Genomic DNA, 16,662 nt, shown 5'->3' on the forward strand with positions numbered 1-16,662 from the left:
CAAGAAATATTTACAAGATGTTTACTATAGAACCTTCTCAAACTGTAACCTGCGTAGACTTCATGAACACTTTTGTTACATCTAAGGGTTACCAGCATCCACACAAGATGCCTTTAATGCTTTTTCTCAATTCTAGAACCTGCTGATCGAATCCTACTTTCTCTCCATGAACACTGAGATTACATTTCTTGGTGTTAAATGTAAATGTTTTCATTCATACAGTCTGTCAGATCACCACTGATTTATGTTTCTGCCTCTCCCTATGCAGCAGGGACCATATTCATATTCAGGTTACATTTGGCAGACACATCCATGTAACCTGTAACTAGAATATGCATTCTAGATAAAACAGTAGATTTGAATCTAAAAAGAATTCACTGATCGATGATTATATAAGCAATGATTTCTCAGAATAGGCACTCTTACAAGGGGCATGATCCATCCCATCTCATTGTTGTTGACTCCGATTAAATAGGGGACGGGGTTGGAACCCAGATCAGCCAGAATCTCTTCGGGGTCCTTTGTGAGGAACACACCATCTACCACTGCAGGGACAGTCAGATACATCTAAGGGAAGCACATAAATAATATAGTTTAATCATTCATTATTTTCTGGTAAAATTACATTAATACACTTAGCCAAGTTATTATTTAGGTACATACGAATTAAAGTTGCCCCACCATAAGCAGCATGTCTTGGTTGTCCTACCACACCATTAAAAGTACAAACAGGCATTGGCAAATCCAATAGGTCTTGCCTATGCAAAGGCTATTGGCATTGGCAATGTGTTTTAGCCATGTTGTCCACCAGTGTGGCAGCTGTTCATCATGGCTAAAAGATAGTGGTGTGGAGTGGGGTAGTTCGGGGGCAGAGTGGAGTGGGGGTAGAGTGAGGTAGAATGGAGTGGGTGTGGATTGTGGTAGATTGGAGTGGGATAGTTGTGTAGATTGGAGTCAACTGTAGTTGGGTAGATTGAATTGGTGTGGATTGGGGTGGAATGGAGTAGAGTGGGGTAGAGTACAGTGGGGTAGATTCGGTGGAGAGGGGCATATTGGGGTAGACTGAAGTGTGGTAGATTGCAGTGGGGTAGATTGGAGTGGGGTAGGTAGTAGTAGGGTAGATTAGGCTAAATAGAGTGGAGTCAGATATATTGGGGTAGATTGGACTAGAGTCTGGAGGACTGCAGTAGTTTGGAGGTAGTGGGGTAGACTGTAGTAGGGTAAATTGGGTGGATTATAGCAGGGTAGATTGAAATGGAGTGGGAGTAGATTGGGGTAGTTTGTCGTGGGGTAGATTAGGGTGTAGTGGGGTAGATTCGAGTGGTGTGGGGTAGATTGGTATGGGTGGGTTAGAAAAGAGTAGAATTGAGGGGTAGATTGGGGGTAGAGTGGGTAAATTAGAGTGGAGTAGATTCGACTAGAGTGGAGTAGATTGTGGTAGATTGAAGTGGGGCAGTGGGGTAGATTGGATTGGAGTAGAGTGGGGTACACTGGATTGGGGTAGATTTGGGTAGATGTGAGTGATTTGGGGCAGATTGCAGTGGAGTGGGGTAGATCAGGGTAGGGTGAAGTGGGATGTAGTGGGGTAGAGTGGAGTGCGGTAGACTCCAGAACAGTGGAGTGCTGTGGACCAGACTAAATTGGATTGGAGTGGGGTAGATTGGAGTGGAAAGGAGTAGATTGGAGTGGAGTGGGGTAGATTAGGGTGGAATGGGGTAGAGTGGAGTAGGGTAGAATGGAGTGGGGTCGATTGGGTGGATTATAGTAGGGTTGATTGGAGTGGGGGAGATTGAAGTGGAATGGGGTAGATTGGAGTAGGATTGATAGGAGTGGGTTTAGTTTGGAGTAGGGTAGATTGGGGTAGATTGGAATCAAGTAGGATAGATTTGAGGACAATTTAATAGCGTGGTGTGTGGTAGATTGGGATGGATTGGGGTAGATTGGAGTGGGGTAAATTGGGGTAATTTGGAGTGGAGCAGATTGGGGTGGGGCAGATTGGATGGTGTGGATTGGGATGATGTAGATTGGAGAAGGGTATTCTGGGGTGAAGTGGGTTGGGGGAGAGTGGAGTGGGGTAGATTGGGAATAGGGCGGAATGGGGTAGATTGGGCAGATTAGAGTGGGGTAGATTGGAATGCAGTGGGGTAGATTGGAGTGGGGTACATTGAAGGTAGATTAGTGGAGTGCAGTAGTTTGGAGTGGGATAGACTGGAGTAGAATAGGGTAGATTGGAGTGGACTGAGGTGGGGTGGATTGGGGTAAAGTAGAGTGGGGTGCTGTAGATTGGAGTGGAGTGCGATGGAGTGTGCTGGATTAGAGTGGAGTGGGTGTAGATGGGGTAGATTAGGGTGGCGTAGTTTGGGGTGAGGTAAATTGAGGAGGGTGGACTAGGAGGGTTAGATTGGAGTGGAGTGGGGTAGATTTTTGTAGAGTGAGTAGATTCGATTAGAGTGAAGTGGGGTAAATTAGGCAGATTCTAGTGTGGTAGATTGGGGTAGAGTGGAGCGGATTATGGTAGATTGGAGTGGGGAACATTGTAGTGGAGTGGGGTAGACTAGAGTGGAATGTGGTGGGGTAGATTAGAGTGGTAAAGAGTTGGATAGATTGGAGTGGGGTAAATTGGAATGAAGTCGCTTAAATGCACTGGGGTAGAATGGACTGGAGTGGGGTAGATTGGAGTGGAGTCAGGTAGATTGGAGTGGAGTAGATAGAGGTAAATTGGAGTGGGGTGGTGAGGTGCAGATTGGAGTGGAGTCTGGTAGATTATAGTGGAGGGAGGTGGGTTGGTTTGCGGTACACTGGAGAGGGGTGGATTGGGGATGATTGGAGTGGGGCATTTTTGGAGTGGATTGGAATGAAGTTGAGTTGGTAGACTGGAATAGATTGGAGCAGAGTGGGGTAGATTTGAGTGAAATCTCGTAGATTGGGGTGCAGTCGTGTAGATTGTAGTGGGGTGGGGTTGATTGGGTTAGATTGAGTGGAGTGGGGTAGATTGGAATGAAATAGATTGAAGTGGAATGGGAAGACTAGGGTGGAGGGGGTACAGTGGGGTAGATTGTAGTGGAGTTAGGTAAGGTAGAGTGGGGTAGAGTGGAGTGGGGTAGATTGGATTGTAGTGGAGTCAATTGGGTGGAGTGAAACGGGCAGATTGGGGTAGAGTAGGGTAGACTGAAGTGGGGTAGAGTGGAGTGGTTAATTTGGGGTGGGGTAGATTCAAGTGGTGTGAAGTAGATTGTATGGAAGAGGAGGGGGTGAATTGGAGTGGAGTAAGATAGACTGGAGTGGAGTGAGGTAAGTGGAGTGAAAGGGCGTACAGTGGAGGGATGTAGAATGGAGTGGGCTGTTGTGTCGTAGAGTGAGTGGTGTAGAATGGAGTGGCATGGAGTGGCATAGTGCAAAGTATGCATGGTGTGATAACGCACTGACATTACATGTGCGTAATGCATTCAATTTTCCCTGGTCAAAATGGACTAAGGCCCTCGTTACTGCTGGCCTAGAAAATGGGCCAGATTGTCAATATCCCCACAGTTGTTGATACTGAGGGTACTGGTAAGTCTCTGGCCCATTATGCGTTGGATCCTGTGGATATACAAAAAAATTAGGAATTACCAAGGAAATGAGTTATTCCAAGTCTGATCTCCCTTGTAATTCCTCGTTCTAAGATGGACATTCACCTTGACATTTGGGCTGCTTTTAGAGGGCAAAATCTCCATGTAAAAGTCAAGAGATCCATTGTTTTCCCTTAGATCTCTTAATTCCGAATCGGCCAGTGAAAACTGTATGCTCATTTTAGAGGTGCCTTCTGCTCTTTTTGTTATGCACCTTTTGAAAAACGCTGCTAGGGTCAGCAGCAGCATCACATTCCCATCACTGATATCATTCTATATTACCCTAAAATCAGCTGGCTCACGAATATTCTTAATTTTCCCCCCAAAAAATCAGTTATATTGTAAATAATTCCAACGTATTTATTGGCTGCTTTTAACGGAACTACATTTGACTTTGCTTATTAGCAAATTTCTTTTAAAATGCATTTTATTTCAGATTAAGAATAAGGAAGTCCTCCTCGCCTCGCCCTTATTCTGCCACATCATTAAAAGTTGTTTGTGACCCCGAATACTGAAATGTTTGCCCAACTTAAGCTTTCATTAGAGTTTTGTGGGATCTTGTTTCCCTTATATATTAGATTAAAAATGCCACGGTCAATATTTTGACTCGTAAAGGCAGATTGATTCAAACTACTTAAAAAGTATGTGCTTTTTACTTTACTAAGTAGTTACTAGTGGTGGACATCCCTCCCCACCCATCCTGTGTAACTACATTCATGATAGGGGAAGCACATAGTTCGATCAATGGCGATGAGATGACTTTGCAGCTCCGCAAGTAGATTCTGCCCCAGTCCCACAAAAGCTTCTCAATGAACAGCCACCTACCGTACTCTTTAAGATATCCTCCTCAGTTTTCTTCCTCATGCAGTTTACAATTGCAGCGGAATCAGTTAAGTCACAGCCAGTCAAATTAGCAATCATCTACGGGCGTTTAAAGAAACAAACAGAATTCATTTATGATTGACAGGCATATTTCTAAGTTACACTTCTATTTCATTGCTATGATCTAATAGAGAAAAGGGTCTAGAAAGATGTGCCCCATGCCGAACCACATTGTTGAAGGAAAGCCTAAATCTGCTCACAATGAATCCTCCCATTCATAGCGATGAATTTATATTCTTTAAAACCAAGTGAGTTTAATTTTCATTAGGCTTCCAATGCACAAACGTATTAATGATGATTGTGCATGTAGTTTTTAATTACATTTATCCCTGAAAAGGCATGTATTTTTCCTGGGGTTGTTAGAAATTGCATCTCTAGTTGGCAGAGGTTTGCACTCTGCCCAAGTAGGGACCACAATCCTAATCAGGGCAAGTAAGATACACAGTAAAGTTATCTGTGCTCAGTCTCTGGCAGCTTGGCACAGAGCAGCCAGGCTAAACTAAAAAGGCACTGTGAAAAGTATTTGTGCACACATACAGTAACACAGTGACCACCACCACAAAAGTACTCCACATCAGTTTAGTAAAATAGCCAATATCTATCTGGGTAAAACAAGACCAAGACAACAAACATCCAACATACACAAGCCAAGTTATGAATTTTCCAAGATTAAATCAAAATGCAGTGCTTTTAAGTCAATAGCGTCCACCCAAGTCTATCTGGTTGTGCTGAACCAGGTCAACAGTCGTGGCTGGCGACTTGGCAAAGTGGCGGGGGGAAGCCAAAATAAATAAAATATATAAAAAAAATAACTTATCTATTTGCTGCGCTGCCGCCGCATTGCCGCCGCACTCCAGGCTCCCAGCCTGCCCTGTGCCAATCATGATGCTGCTGGAGTGCCTTGGGCGCTCCAATGCAGACTGGGAGCCAGGGCCGGCTCTCTCCAACTCGGCAACAAAGTGCCTGGTTAGAGAGAGCCCTTGTACATATGTATATTTGTGCTGACTACTTTCCTGAACCCATAGAATATTAACATAATCAAGATTTTAGCTTAAATCATTATGCAGGAAAACCTGGACTTGCGTTCTTTGCATCAATTGTTTTTCATTATTTTCTGCATTAACGCAATTTAATTAGTGGTCTTTTACATGTTAGTTAAATTTCAAACTGTGTGACATTTTGATTCGCCTTTGGTTAGACTGTATATTTATAATATGATTTTGAGATAAGGTTGACTTTGAGTCAAAATAAAGCCCTTTGAACTATACATTGGTCTCAGGATTTGAATGTGTGACCATCGAGTTACACTGTAATTAATTTGAATATTTTGATTCATTGTCTCCTCACCCTTCAAAACAGAGAAGAAGAATTTATAGGACACCGGAAATTAGAATTAGGGCCCAGAGCTGGAGCAGAGACAAGGCAGTTCTGATGTCAGGTTCCTTTGTATGTGCTGCAGGCAGGGCCCTTTGAAGAGTATTCAGAGTAATGCACAATTCCTTCCCTGCCATCCTGTCAGAAAGACCCTCTCCCCTCACACCTAGCCCTCTTTTGTCTCAATGTCTGGGAGCAATACACAACTCAAAACTGGAGAGCTATTCACACCGGCAAAAAGGCACAGCTGATTTAGACAGAAAATGCCATCTTACTAAAAGTGCCATTTTCTGATTCATAAATTAAAATCCAGCTCTACCATTAAACAGAATTTTAATTTACAATTAATTTGAGTGAAAACAGAATTGCTCTAGCTGGCGCAAATGAAGGTATCCCTCACTAAGTGTAATAAGTTAACCAAGTATTAGTCCATGGGAGAAATAGCCTTACATAGGGCTTAGTTTGCAAACAAATAAGTGCCATGGCTCTCATCAGGAGGCCACTGCAGTCTGTACCATCTATTTCCCCTGCCAGTACTGTCAGTGACAGATGGAACATAACTGCTAACCAACAGATACTACACGTGTTGCAATTCAGACTATATCAAGCCCAAAAGATATAAGAATGGCTTGGGAAGCTGTTTTTAGTCATTTTAATGTATATTGAATTAATAAATATCTGTTGTGTTTAGCTCTAATTTAGGCGAGCAGTGCCACCATGTGGCAGTCTGTCATACGTGGTGATTTTCACAATTAAGTGTTGGTGCTGAGCTACGGAAACCATCGGCTTGAATTAAGCATTGGCCTAACAGCATACTGTTAGGAAATGTAAAAATATATATTCTACTTTTTAAGTACAATGCACCCTTCCTTATGAGCCTTTAGGGACTACCCAGGGAATGACTCATAACTCTTAAAAAGAAAAGTTTGGGCCTGGCAAAAGGTTTTGAGAGACTGGCTTAAGTAATTTGTTTTTCGGGTCAAGAAGAGCGGAGGTGTGGGTAGCCGGCACTTAGCCTTGGAGGAGGTTGGCACACTGAGATTTAGGAAGTTCTGTATTTGATTGTCTTTTGAGAATCTAGGAGATATATTCTGAGATAAATAGTTAAATTGTTTTTCTTCCTACTTTGGTATAAACATATTTATGTAACACTGCTACATAGTGGGAAAAAAGCATAGAGTACATATCCCATACCTTCCTATCTATAACTGATTTTTTTCTTTTAAAGTGTTAGGTCAGCGATGGTATTGATGATGTGACTGAAGGTGTCATTATAGGCATTTATAAGTTGATGAGCACTGCGTTGGGGTGTGCTTTATTTGTTTCTGCTAACCATAAATGGTGAACATTAGGGGAATTTAGAGTGAGGTGTGTTAACACAATGGGGGTCATTACAACCCTGGCGGACGGTGTTAAAGCGGCGGAAAGACCGCCAACAGGCTGGTGGTCTTTTTTTGAGGATTATGACCATGGCGGTTACCGCCATGGTCATCTGCTGCTTCTCCGTTCCGCCCGCCAGGGCGGAGACGACCGCTGGGCTGGAGACCTGGGTCTCCAGCCCGGCGGTCGTGACAATACCGCCGCCGGTATTTTGACCCGGCTTACCGCCGTGGATTTCCAGCGGTAGGAACCGCCATGAAATCCATGGGGGTAAGCACTATCAGTGCCAGAGAATTCCTTCCCTGGCACTGATAGGGGTCTCCCCCACCCCCACCCCGACTCCCCCACCTACACCCCCCACCACTCCTGCCACCCCCCAATGGTGGCAGGATCCCCCTCCCCACCCCGACCCCCGACATTACCTTACACATACACACCCGACACACACGCAGGCACCACCAACACACATACACGCACACACACCGACATACATGCCAACATCCACACACACAGTCAGACATGCACACCCACATTCACACATACATGCACACATCCATACAGACATACCCACAGACATACACACACTCATTCCCAAAACACGCAACACCCCCGCAAGCATACACGCACTCACACCCCCCCCACATACACCCATGCACACCCCCATGCACCCACACAACACACGACACACAACACCCCCCACCCTCCTCCACTAACGGACGATCGACTTATCTGTTCCGTCGATGCTCCGGGAGGGGATGGTAGCCATGGGGCCAGCTGCGCCGACACCACACCACCAACAGAACACTGCCACGGCGAATCACAGGACGTGATTCGCTGGGCGGTGTTCTGTTGGCGTGGCGGTGGAGGTGGAGCAACCTCCACTTCCCCGCCGCCCATCACTATGGCTGTTGGCGGCGCTCCATCGGAAAAACGACGTAGAGCTGCCAACAGTCATAATACGCTGAGCGGAAAACCGCCACCACTGGCGGTCTTCAACACGGCGGTCCCTCGGCGGTCTTGTAAAAAGACCGCCGAGGTTGTAATGACCCCCAATATCTTTTTTTCTGAAGTTGTCAAGGAACTTTTTGTGGGTTCATTTTTAACAATTGTTTTCTGAGAACTTAACCAAAACTCTAATTTATGAAAGAGATTTCACTTATATTTTATGTTTATTTTAAAAGTATATATTGTACCCAGCTACATCCCACTCAAACTAGCTGCCCACGACCTTTGACCAGGTGCAATGTGCTCTGGGTGAAGAGTGTGGATTTAGGCCAGGTCCTGTACTCATCTTCGTCTCCACCCTAAAGAACTGCATATGGGTTTTGGCTGTGCGCCTCAGTGTATTTCCTGGTCTGTCATCAAGCCTTACGTCTAGGATTTATTTGCTTAACTAGTTGTAGTCAGTCCTTAGTCATTCTGAGTGACTTCTGTGTGTGGAGGCTGGCCTAAGATTGCATACTGCATCTAGCTCCTCTACCACTGAAACTAGTGCACCTGGATTTCAGGCCAGTGCAGCTGATTCCCACACACCAACCTAACTAACTGTAAAGAGTCTTCACTTGTACAAAGGGGCCTCTGGGCAATGAGACAAAGATCAGTCAAACTTTGGCACTGGTTGACAAACCTGCACGACAAATGGCAGTCAGCGCTCTAAGCCCAATGTGGCTGTGTGAAGTGCACCCTGGGTGCACAGCCAAGCCTTCGAGCAGGCCCTTTGCGTTGCTGGAGTCCCACACAAACCAGATGTACACAGGGGGCAAAGCAGACCCTAGATGCAGGCCCTGGCCTTCAGGTAGGCACATGTGTGTCCTCCATTGCCTGCAATATGTGCACAGCCTTTTGTTTTCATGTATTAATGCATTTGACACTGACACTAATCTGCATGACATGGGCCAAACCCCATCTGGTGTCTCACATTTTATACAAATCCCATCAAACAGCTCCAAAGGTGCAGTCAAATCAAAGCTATTTTGACCTCTCTTCTTTAACTTTTCCCCCATTGGTGGGTCTGCACCAAGTCAGAGATAGCAACATAGTTGTTAATGTGATAGATGTATACCAATTCATCTATCCATTTGTAATGAAATATTTTGCACCCTTCCTGTAACTCCCACTTGCCTCCTTGAGGGACCTACACAAAACTTGATATACCAAGAGTAATCTAAACATGCTACATTTCTGCCAAATATTGTGCACATTTGCGCACAGCAACAAAATAATGGAAAAAAATAAAAAAGCTTTTCAAACTTACATTATTTGTAAGCATAACTTCTCGAAGTCCACCAATATTTTTTTATAATTCAAATTACTGGAACAAATCTGAACAAATATACATCAAACCACAAAAGTATATTCTCAGTAAAGTTCTGGATTCAGGCCAAATATTCTGTAACACAGTTCAGTAGTTTTTGCTGTGTAAGAGCAGAAATTCTTATGGGCATTTTTAGGGTGTCTTTTACAGTTTTATGGAGCCATGTATCTTTCATTGAAAGGCAGACGCACTGTTCTGTGAAACTCACAGTTTTCCTGTCCCATTTAGAGATGGGGATCCACAGATATCAGGCAGCAGATTCTCAGCTAACTCTGTTGTCTGAATTATTTGACTTGACTGTCTATCTACCACAGGGCTGGCAGGTTACAGTGACTGTCACCACATCCTGCCTAGGGTGGGGCAACTGTCACTTCACTCGTCTTGCCTACCTGGGACTACCATGAGAGACATGGTGGTCCTGGATGAGGAGAACACTCAAAGGACCTCTTGTACAGAGAAAAAGTTCCCTTTACTTCTGCCTATTTTTATATTGTTCTCCAGGAACAAACTTTTGCTTGGAAGTTTGTTCTTGAAGAACAAAGGGGCATATTTACAAGCCCTTGTGCCACCATAGTGCCATCATAGTGTCATTTGTTTATGCTAAGGCTGTGCTATGGTCGCTTTTCCGCTGCGTCATACTTACAAAGTTTGCAGTGCTTGCATTGTGCCACTTTGTAAACCCTCGTGCCACATTATGCCTGCGTCAGACATAATGTATGTAAGGGGGCCGTTCTTGCACAGGAACGCCCGAAAACAATAGCGCACTGAAATTCATAACATTTCACTGTGTAATTATTTCTGTCATTTTTAACACCTGCTCAAAGCAGGTGTTAAAATGACGCACCCACTATACTCAATGGGCCTCTCTGTGCTTTGCTGTACTAGCTTCAAAATGTTTGACGCTAGTGTAGCAAAGCAACAAAATAGCAACAAAAATATTGACACTATTGTGCTAATGACAGCCATGGTGCACCATATTGTAAATTCAGGGCAACCTTGGTTTCGTTAGGAGCAGGTACGGGGGGGGGGGAACAGGAAAAGTGGTGCATCATCTATGATGCGCCACTTTCTTGTAAATATGCCCCTAAATATGCACTGAACGTGACTCCACTTGGAGTGGTAGCAGTGCCTTCAGTGCAGGTGCTGCAGGGTCTTCGCTGAAAGTATGGAAATCCCCGCAAGGCTGGCAAAAGGTCCTGGGCCAGAGAAGCAGAGGCCACAGCTCTGCTGATTTTTGGGATCTGATATTAAATGTCAACCTTAGTCAGTTTGCTACAGCAATAGTGATTTCTGGTTTCAAAACCATTTCACCGTAATGTAGACCCTGGTCGGATTTGAATTGTTCTGCGTTTTCTTTTGTAGGTACTTTGCTTGGGCCAGCATTAGTATATTGAATGATGATGTCAATGTTGATTGGTATGTGATCTCACCTGCGATGCTGCTGACCATGGTTTTCATAATAACCATAACTGACAGAGGTCAGTGTTTTTAGGTTTAATTTGAAAACACAAGTTACGCCAACTGCTGTTTTTTACGTGAATTTTTAATGGATTTTTAACATTTGTTTCTATCTTCCCTTTAATAAAAGTGTTTTCACTTTTATTAAAGTTAATATGGTATGGTGATGGACCTTGTCAGACAAACAACAGTGTTGTATAGAAATAGACAATGTGCTAAATGCACAGCAATAAAATAGTAAACAGACTCCTGCAAATTAAAGTGGGGAGCAAACTCGATTATCATTCAGACTAGTTTACTAAACATAAGTACTTAAAGTTTCAGACAAGATTTTTATGAAAATAACATGTTATATTCTATTTTGGAATTGGTAGTATTTGTCCCACACACTGATCATACATTAATTCAATGCAAGTTGAGTGGATGATCAGCCCCAGGAATTAAATGTGTTTTGCAGGCACTGAGGCATTGAAGTTATGCTCTGTTTCACTGTTCTCAACCTTATGGGAACCAATGTACCCTACTTTGGATGGAAATTCGTTGATATTGCACTTTACACCAAAATATTGTCACTTACATAAGGGCTGCGATATTTCTTTGGGTGTAGAGATTACACAAAAAAACAGTATTTTCCGAACAAATTATTTTCATTGTCTTTGATGCAACATAGGAAGACTACTATGTGAACATGTTAGCAGGACATCCTGAAACACAGGACATCCACCATAACTTACCTTTTTTGTGGCAGCTACCGTTTCTTGATCAGTACAAAAAACCCCAGGCATTAGAGACGTTCCACTCTCCGAAATGGCCTTGTGATATAAGCCCTTGGACAATGGAGACAAGAGCTGCAGAATACACAGAGAAACGTAAAAAAATCAGGACGCTTATTTGATCATAAACTTCGATTGTTTCCGGGTCGCTATTTAAATCTGAGCCTGTATATAGTAATGTGAAGGCTATTTTGCTTTCGATCATTTGGCAGTTACTCGATAACTTATTTGATTTACCTGGTCTAAAAATTGCTAATTTAAAATTAATGATTATCAACCATCGTGATGTCTAAAACTATGGCAAATGCAAAAGAAACCTAGGACGCGTAAAAACACTGCAAATGTTCCATTAGTAAATCATTTACAAAATTAGATCAGATTAATATGGGGTTAGTGAATAAACTTAAACTCTCAGAGTACCTTCGTAATGGCTACAATCATTATTTCAGTTACTTTGAACAGTTTATAAATACTGGAAGGCATGACATTTGAATATTGCGTACAGCAGACAATGAACAAATGACAAAATTATTTTAGTTAATACATCATAATGTTACATAGTGAGATATTGTAGAATAGACGTCCTCAGTGATCACACAAACGAGCAAAAGGTTTTGTAGATGGCGAGCAGCTGAGAATTAATACAGTGAGAGGGTATATATGTATAAAATCATAGTTCTCTCTTTAGTTTATTTTGTTATATTCTAAGGTTAAAAAAAACTCAGTCCCATCTATTTGGATCGTCAATGTTTCATTTGCATAGTCAAAGAGAGTCAATGATATCTTCTCATTCCACAAGATGTCACTACATCATATACAACTACAAAATTATTAAAGTTCTGTTCTCCTACTTTTCATGGTGTGCTTTATAAAATATTGGATTCAATCAATTAATTAATGTGGCCATAAACAATGTAGATAGGTTAGGATTGTCAACTAACCGTAGGGCTATCTGATTTCATACCCCAGTTTAGTGAATGAAAAATACAGGGCACGAAAATCCGTTCCGAATTCATGTTTTAGCAGAGAAAATCTCATTTACCAAGACTTTTGCCAAGAGATCCATTAAGGACTTTCCATCATTCCAGCTATCCCCAGCAGGGAGATGATGGGGACCGCGGGACACAGGACCCCCCAAGGCCGTTTGTATATCAAGTATGCAAGGCAGACCTTACATGAACAACACTTTGACCAAGCTAACAAAACCCCTTTCTATTGACAACCCCTGAATAATTGTAATGGGTGACAAAAAAGGCGTACAGGTCAGTCTGGGAGTACTTGCAAGAGGAGGAATGAGAGGGCAGCGCCAGTCTCCTAAAAGCCAACAAGCAATTAGTATTTTCTCACCCAAAGTAATAGAAAAACAGATAGCTGCTCTGTAGGACTGGCAAGGGTAAATAAATGAAGGATGGGTGGCATCAAGCAAAGAGAGTCTGAAAGTCGTTTGTGTTTCAGGCAGTTACCTTAAAGTAAAAACTAACTCACTTAAAATGGAAGTTTCACTTTAAAAAAGGGTTTTCACAGAGTGTCTGCCAATGACACTGCGGATGAATACAAGTTATCGGTTCGGACACAGTTGTATCCCTAAAACCACAATGAGAATCTGGAGAGAATATTTAAAAGGAATAGCATGCCAAACGATGTGTATGCACATAACGGCACACTTTAACTCAGTAAAAGAATGTATCGATGTGTCATCTTTTTGAAAGAGCTTTTCATCGGAGTGGATAAATCCATTCCCTGGCAGTGCAAGACTTGGAACCAAAATACGTCCTGGCCTCAAATATTCATACCTTCCCCAAGACCCACATTGGACCATGCAAGCAAGCACAGTCTGCGACACTGACTCTTTCCAAGATTTTTCTGAATGGCAGGCGGTACTGACCACTCAAAATTTATATAAAAAAACGATCCCAAACAAGACATTTTACAGCCCAATTGTAAATATGAACTGAGTAATTGACTAAAAAGTCAACAGACTTGCAAATGCTTGTGAAGACGAACTAAGACAACGTGCCAACGCCCAATGATCTGCTAAGAGTACACGAGTAAAAGTTCTGCAAACATTGCATAGTAGGCTTTTTGGCAAAGGACAATTTGCGGTACTGAATACAAATTCTTATGCTCAGTGAAACAACATCGGTTTTAAATACTGTTAATGCGTACTGCACATCACTGTGGTTTTGCCAGTTAAGAATCCATCAAAATGATTTGCTGTTAATAGCATGATGCTTGGTATGCCAGATCTGCTATTCCAGTGCACATCTAAAAATGTCAACCAATCTAGGGTGATCAAAAACGACCAGACAAATCTGTATCGTTTGATGTGATAGGGGAGAATTTTCACAATTTAATGGAATTCAGTGTGCCAGGGTTTGTTTTTGGAGTTTGTTTTTGAATAATAAACCGGGGCACGTTTGACGGCTGGCTGTCATGTTTAACGGTGCCGTCCATCAAACTTTTCAACGTTGTCAGGAACTGCCATCTTGGAGGTTCTTACTAATTTGTAGCGATCTGTACAGGGCCGGCGGACATCTGTCAGTTGGCAAGCAGAGTAAAGGCAGGGTGGTGGAGGATAAGTCCTCTCCCAAGCTTTTACTCCATCCGCCAAATCCGTAATCAAGTCATTAGTCCCTAAACCAGCAGCTAATAACTCCCTTCTTATAACACATTAAAACGTTACCACAAAATTGTTTCTGAAACTGTTGTTAGCTTTTCCCTTTCTTTAAAACAACTTTAAAACCTGTATTGTCAGAGTGGCTTTTAGCTAGGCAAACCTACGATAAATATTAATGTTAACTTCTTCTAACTCCAGAGAGCTGAAGAGACATGCCCATTTCACCTAGATAGTGCTCTCCGGAGACAAAGGGGGTATCTGTCTCACTGAAGACAGGAGATCTTGATTCATTGACTTGAGACAGGCAGACTACACAAACCCTGTTTTCAGAAGCCACTTTTAAAAGGATTGAGATATCTTTGACAACTTTGACAACCAACGATAGGTTGTGCAGTTTGTCATTCAAAACACATTCGAAGGAAGAGCTTCTGCAGGGGATCTCTTTGAAAAGGAAGGTCATCAAATACCTCCTGGCACATCACTGAAATCGGTGCCAAAAATATACAGATGACCAGAAGAGGTGGGATTTGCTTTGACCTACTGTGAGTAACAAAGCTGTGCAACTTATTTTGGCATTCCTGATGTATGGGTGCTGATCTTTCACCATGATGCCGGCCAGGATTCCATGGCTTAGTAGCGCAGTGTGCTTAGCTGATTTTTTTGTTTGTCCTAAACTAACACAGAAAGCAAGACTTTTTGAAAAGCAAAAGATCAATGTCCCTGACACATAGTATTTGTTCCTCAAAGTGACTTGAGCATTCAATTAATTCGTATTTGTATAGTGCAGCACTGTCACGCCTAGGGGTATCTAGGGACTGCATGTGCAGATTCTCTGTCAAAAAGCCAGTTCTTGACTTTCTTCCTGAAGTCCGCAAGGGAGGGTGTTGTACGAAGATGGAGTGGTAGGTCATTCCCAATCTTGGAAGAGATGTTGTAGGAGGAGCGACCCCCTCTGTGGGTGCGACGGATGCAGAGGGTGTGTGTACGGGCTAATGAGGCAGAGCACAGGTGTCTTGCAGGTAGGTGGAAGTTCAGTCGATGATTGATGTGGGCCAGTCCTTGATCATGCAGAGCTTCGTAGGCATCTGTGAGGCTCTTGAACTGGCATATTTTATGGATTCGGCTGGCGTGAGCTGGTTGGTCAAGGTTGCTGAGGTTGTGAGCCGTGGTTTGGGGCTCGAAGGTGTTGTAGATGGTGGCAATCTTGGTGTGGAAACTGTCTGAGAGGGTGTCACAGAGTTCTTCAGAGAGTGGATGGTGTTCTCTGTGGCTGCTGGGGTGGAGAATTCCTTGACTATTCTGAAGAGTTCTCTCATGTGGTTGGCTGCAGTGTCAATGCAGGCTGTAATGGCTGTTCTCTTGGCTTCCTTGATGCGCCTGTGGTAGTTGCTGATGTCTGCTTTGCAAGCGGTTCTGTCAAAAGGGTTCCTTATGGCGTGCCATTGTTTCCAGAGTTGGTAACAGTTGTGTCTGGTGATTCTGAGTTTTGGGTGTACCAGTTGGCTTGTTTTGAGGGTTTATTGGTTTGTGTTGGTTTCATTGGTGATTCTTTCGGCACATTTGGTGATCCTTGTAAAGAAGTTCTGGATGACCTGGTTGAGGTCTGACAAAGCTTCAGGTTGGGTGGCCCTGGTGTCCTGGGTCTTTGTGTCTCTGGTACCTTGCCCCAGCTGCGGTGGGGGAAGCTGTGATGCTTGGGCTGGTGTGCTGAGAGTCAATGATGGTGAAGTGAACAATGGTGTGGTCGGTCCATGTAAGTACTGTGATGTGGCTGAATTTGATTCTTTTGCTGGAGGTGAAAATGGAGCTGAGTGTGTATTCAACCTTCTGTGTGAGTTTGGTGACCAGTTGGGTGAGACCAATGTTGTTCAAGTTTTCCAGGAGGGAGGTAGACTTAGTGTTGTTGGGGATTGTCGATGTGAAAATTGAGGTCACTGAATAGGATGTAGTGGTAGGAGTTGATGGCTAGGGGAGTGATTAAGTTGGAGATGGTATTGCAGAAAGCCAGTCGGGGACCCGGGACGCTGTATACGAGGGTGCTTCTTATTCTGTTCTTGGCATCAGTCCATAGCAGGAATTTAAGGTGTTCCATGAGAGGTGTTTAGTTGTCATTGGTGGCGATGCATTGGATGGTTTCCTTGAAGATGACCCCAACATGTTTGTTGGTGTGGTCGTAGTGTATTATCTTATAGCCGTCGGGGGCTGCAGTGACGAGGTCAGGGTTCGAGGTGGGGTTGAGCCATGTTTTGGTGATGA

General features: G+C 43.3%; 1 protein-coding gene across 2 annotated transcripts in view; it reads right to left on the reverse strand.

Annotated features, from left to right (window-relative positions):
• The window catches only part of LOC138267775 (fatty acyl-CoA hydrolase precursor, medium chain-like), a 195,049-nt gene that overhangs the window by 76,472 nt on the left and 101,915 nt on the right, over positions 1-16,662 (reverse strand). For both annotated transcript variants that reach the window (XM_069216972.1, XM_069216973.1), the window contains 3 exons: positions 11,751-11,864; positions 4,434-4,529; positions 427-567 (listed from right to left, as the gene is read on the reverse strand). In XM_069216972.1, the coding sequence (XP_069073073.1) occupies positions 427-567; positions 4,434-4,529; positions 11,751-11,864 (351 nt within the window). The remainder of the gene's footprint in view (positions 1-426; positions 568-4,433; positions 4,530-11,750; positions 11,865-16,662) is intronic.

This window comes from Pleurodeles waltl, chromosome 12 (genome assembly GCF_031143425.1).
Source record: "Pleurodeles waltl isolate 20211129_DDA chromosome 12, aPleWal1.hap1.20221129, whole genome shotgun sequence".
Classification (NCBI taxonomy): domain Eukaryota; kingdom Metazoa; phylum Chordata; class Amphibia; order Caudata; family Salamandridae; genus Pleurodeles; species Pleurodeles waltl.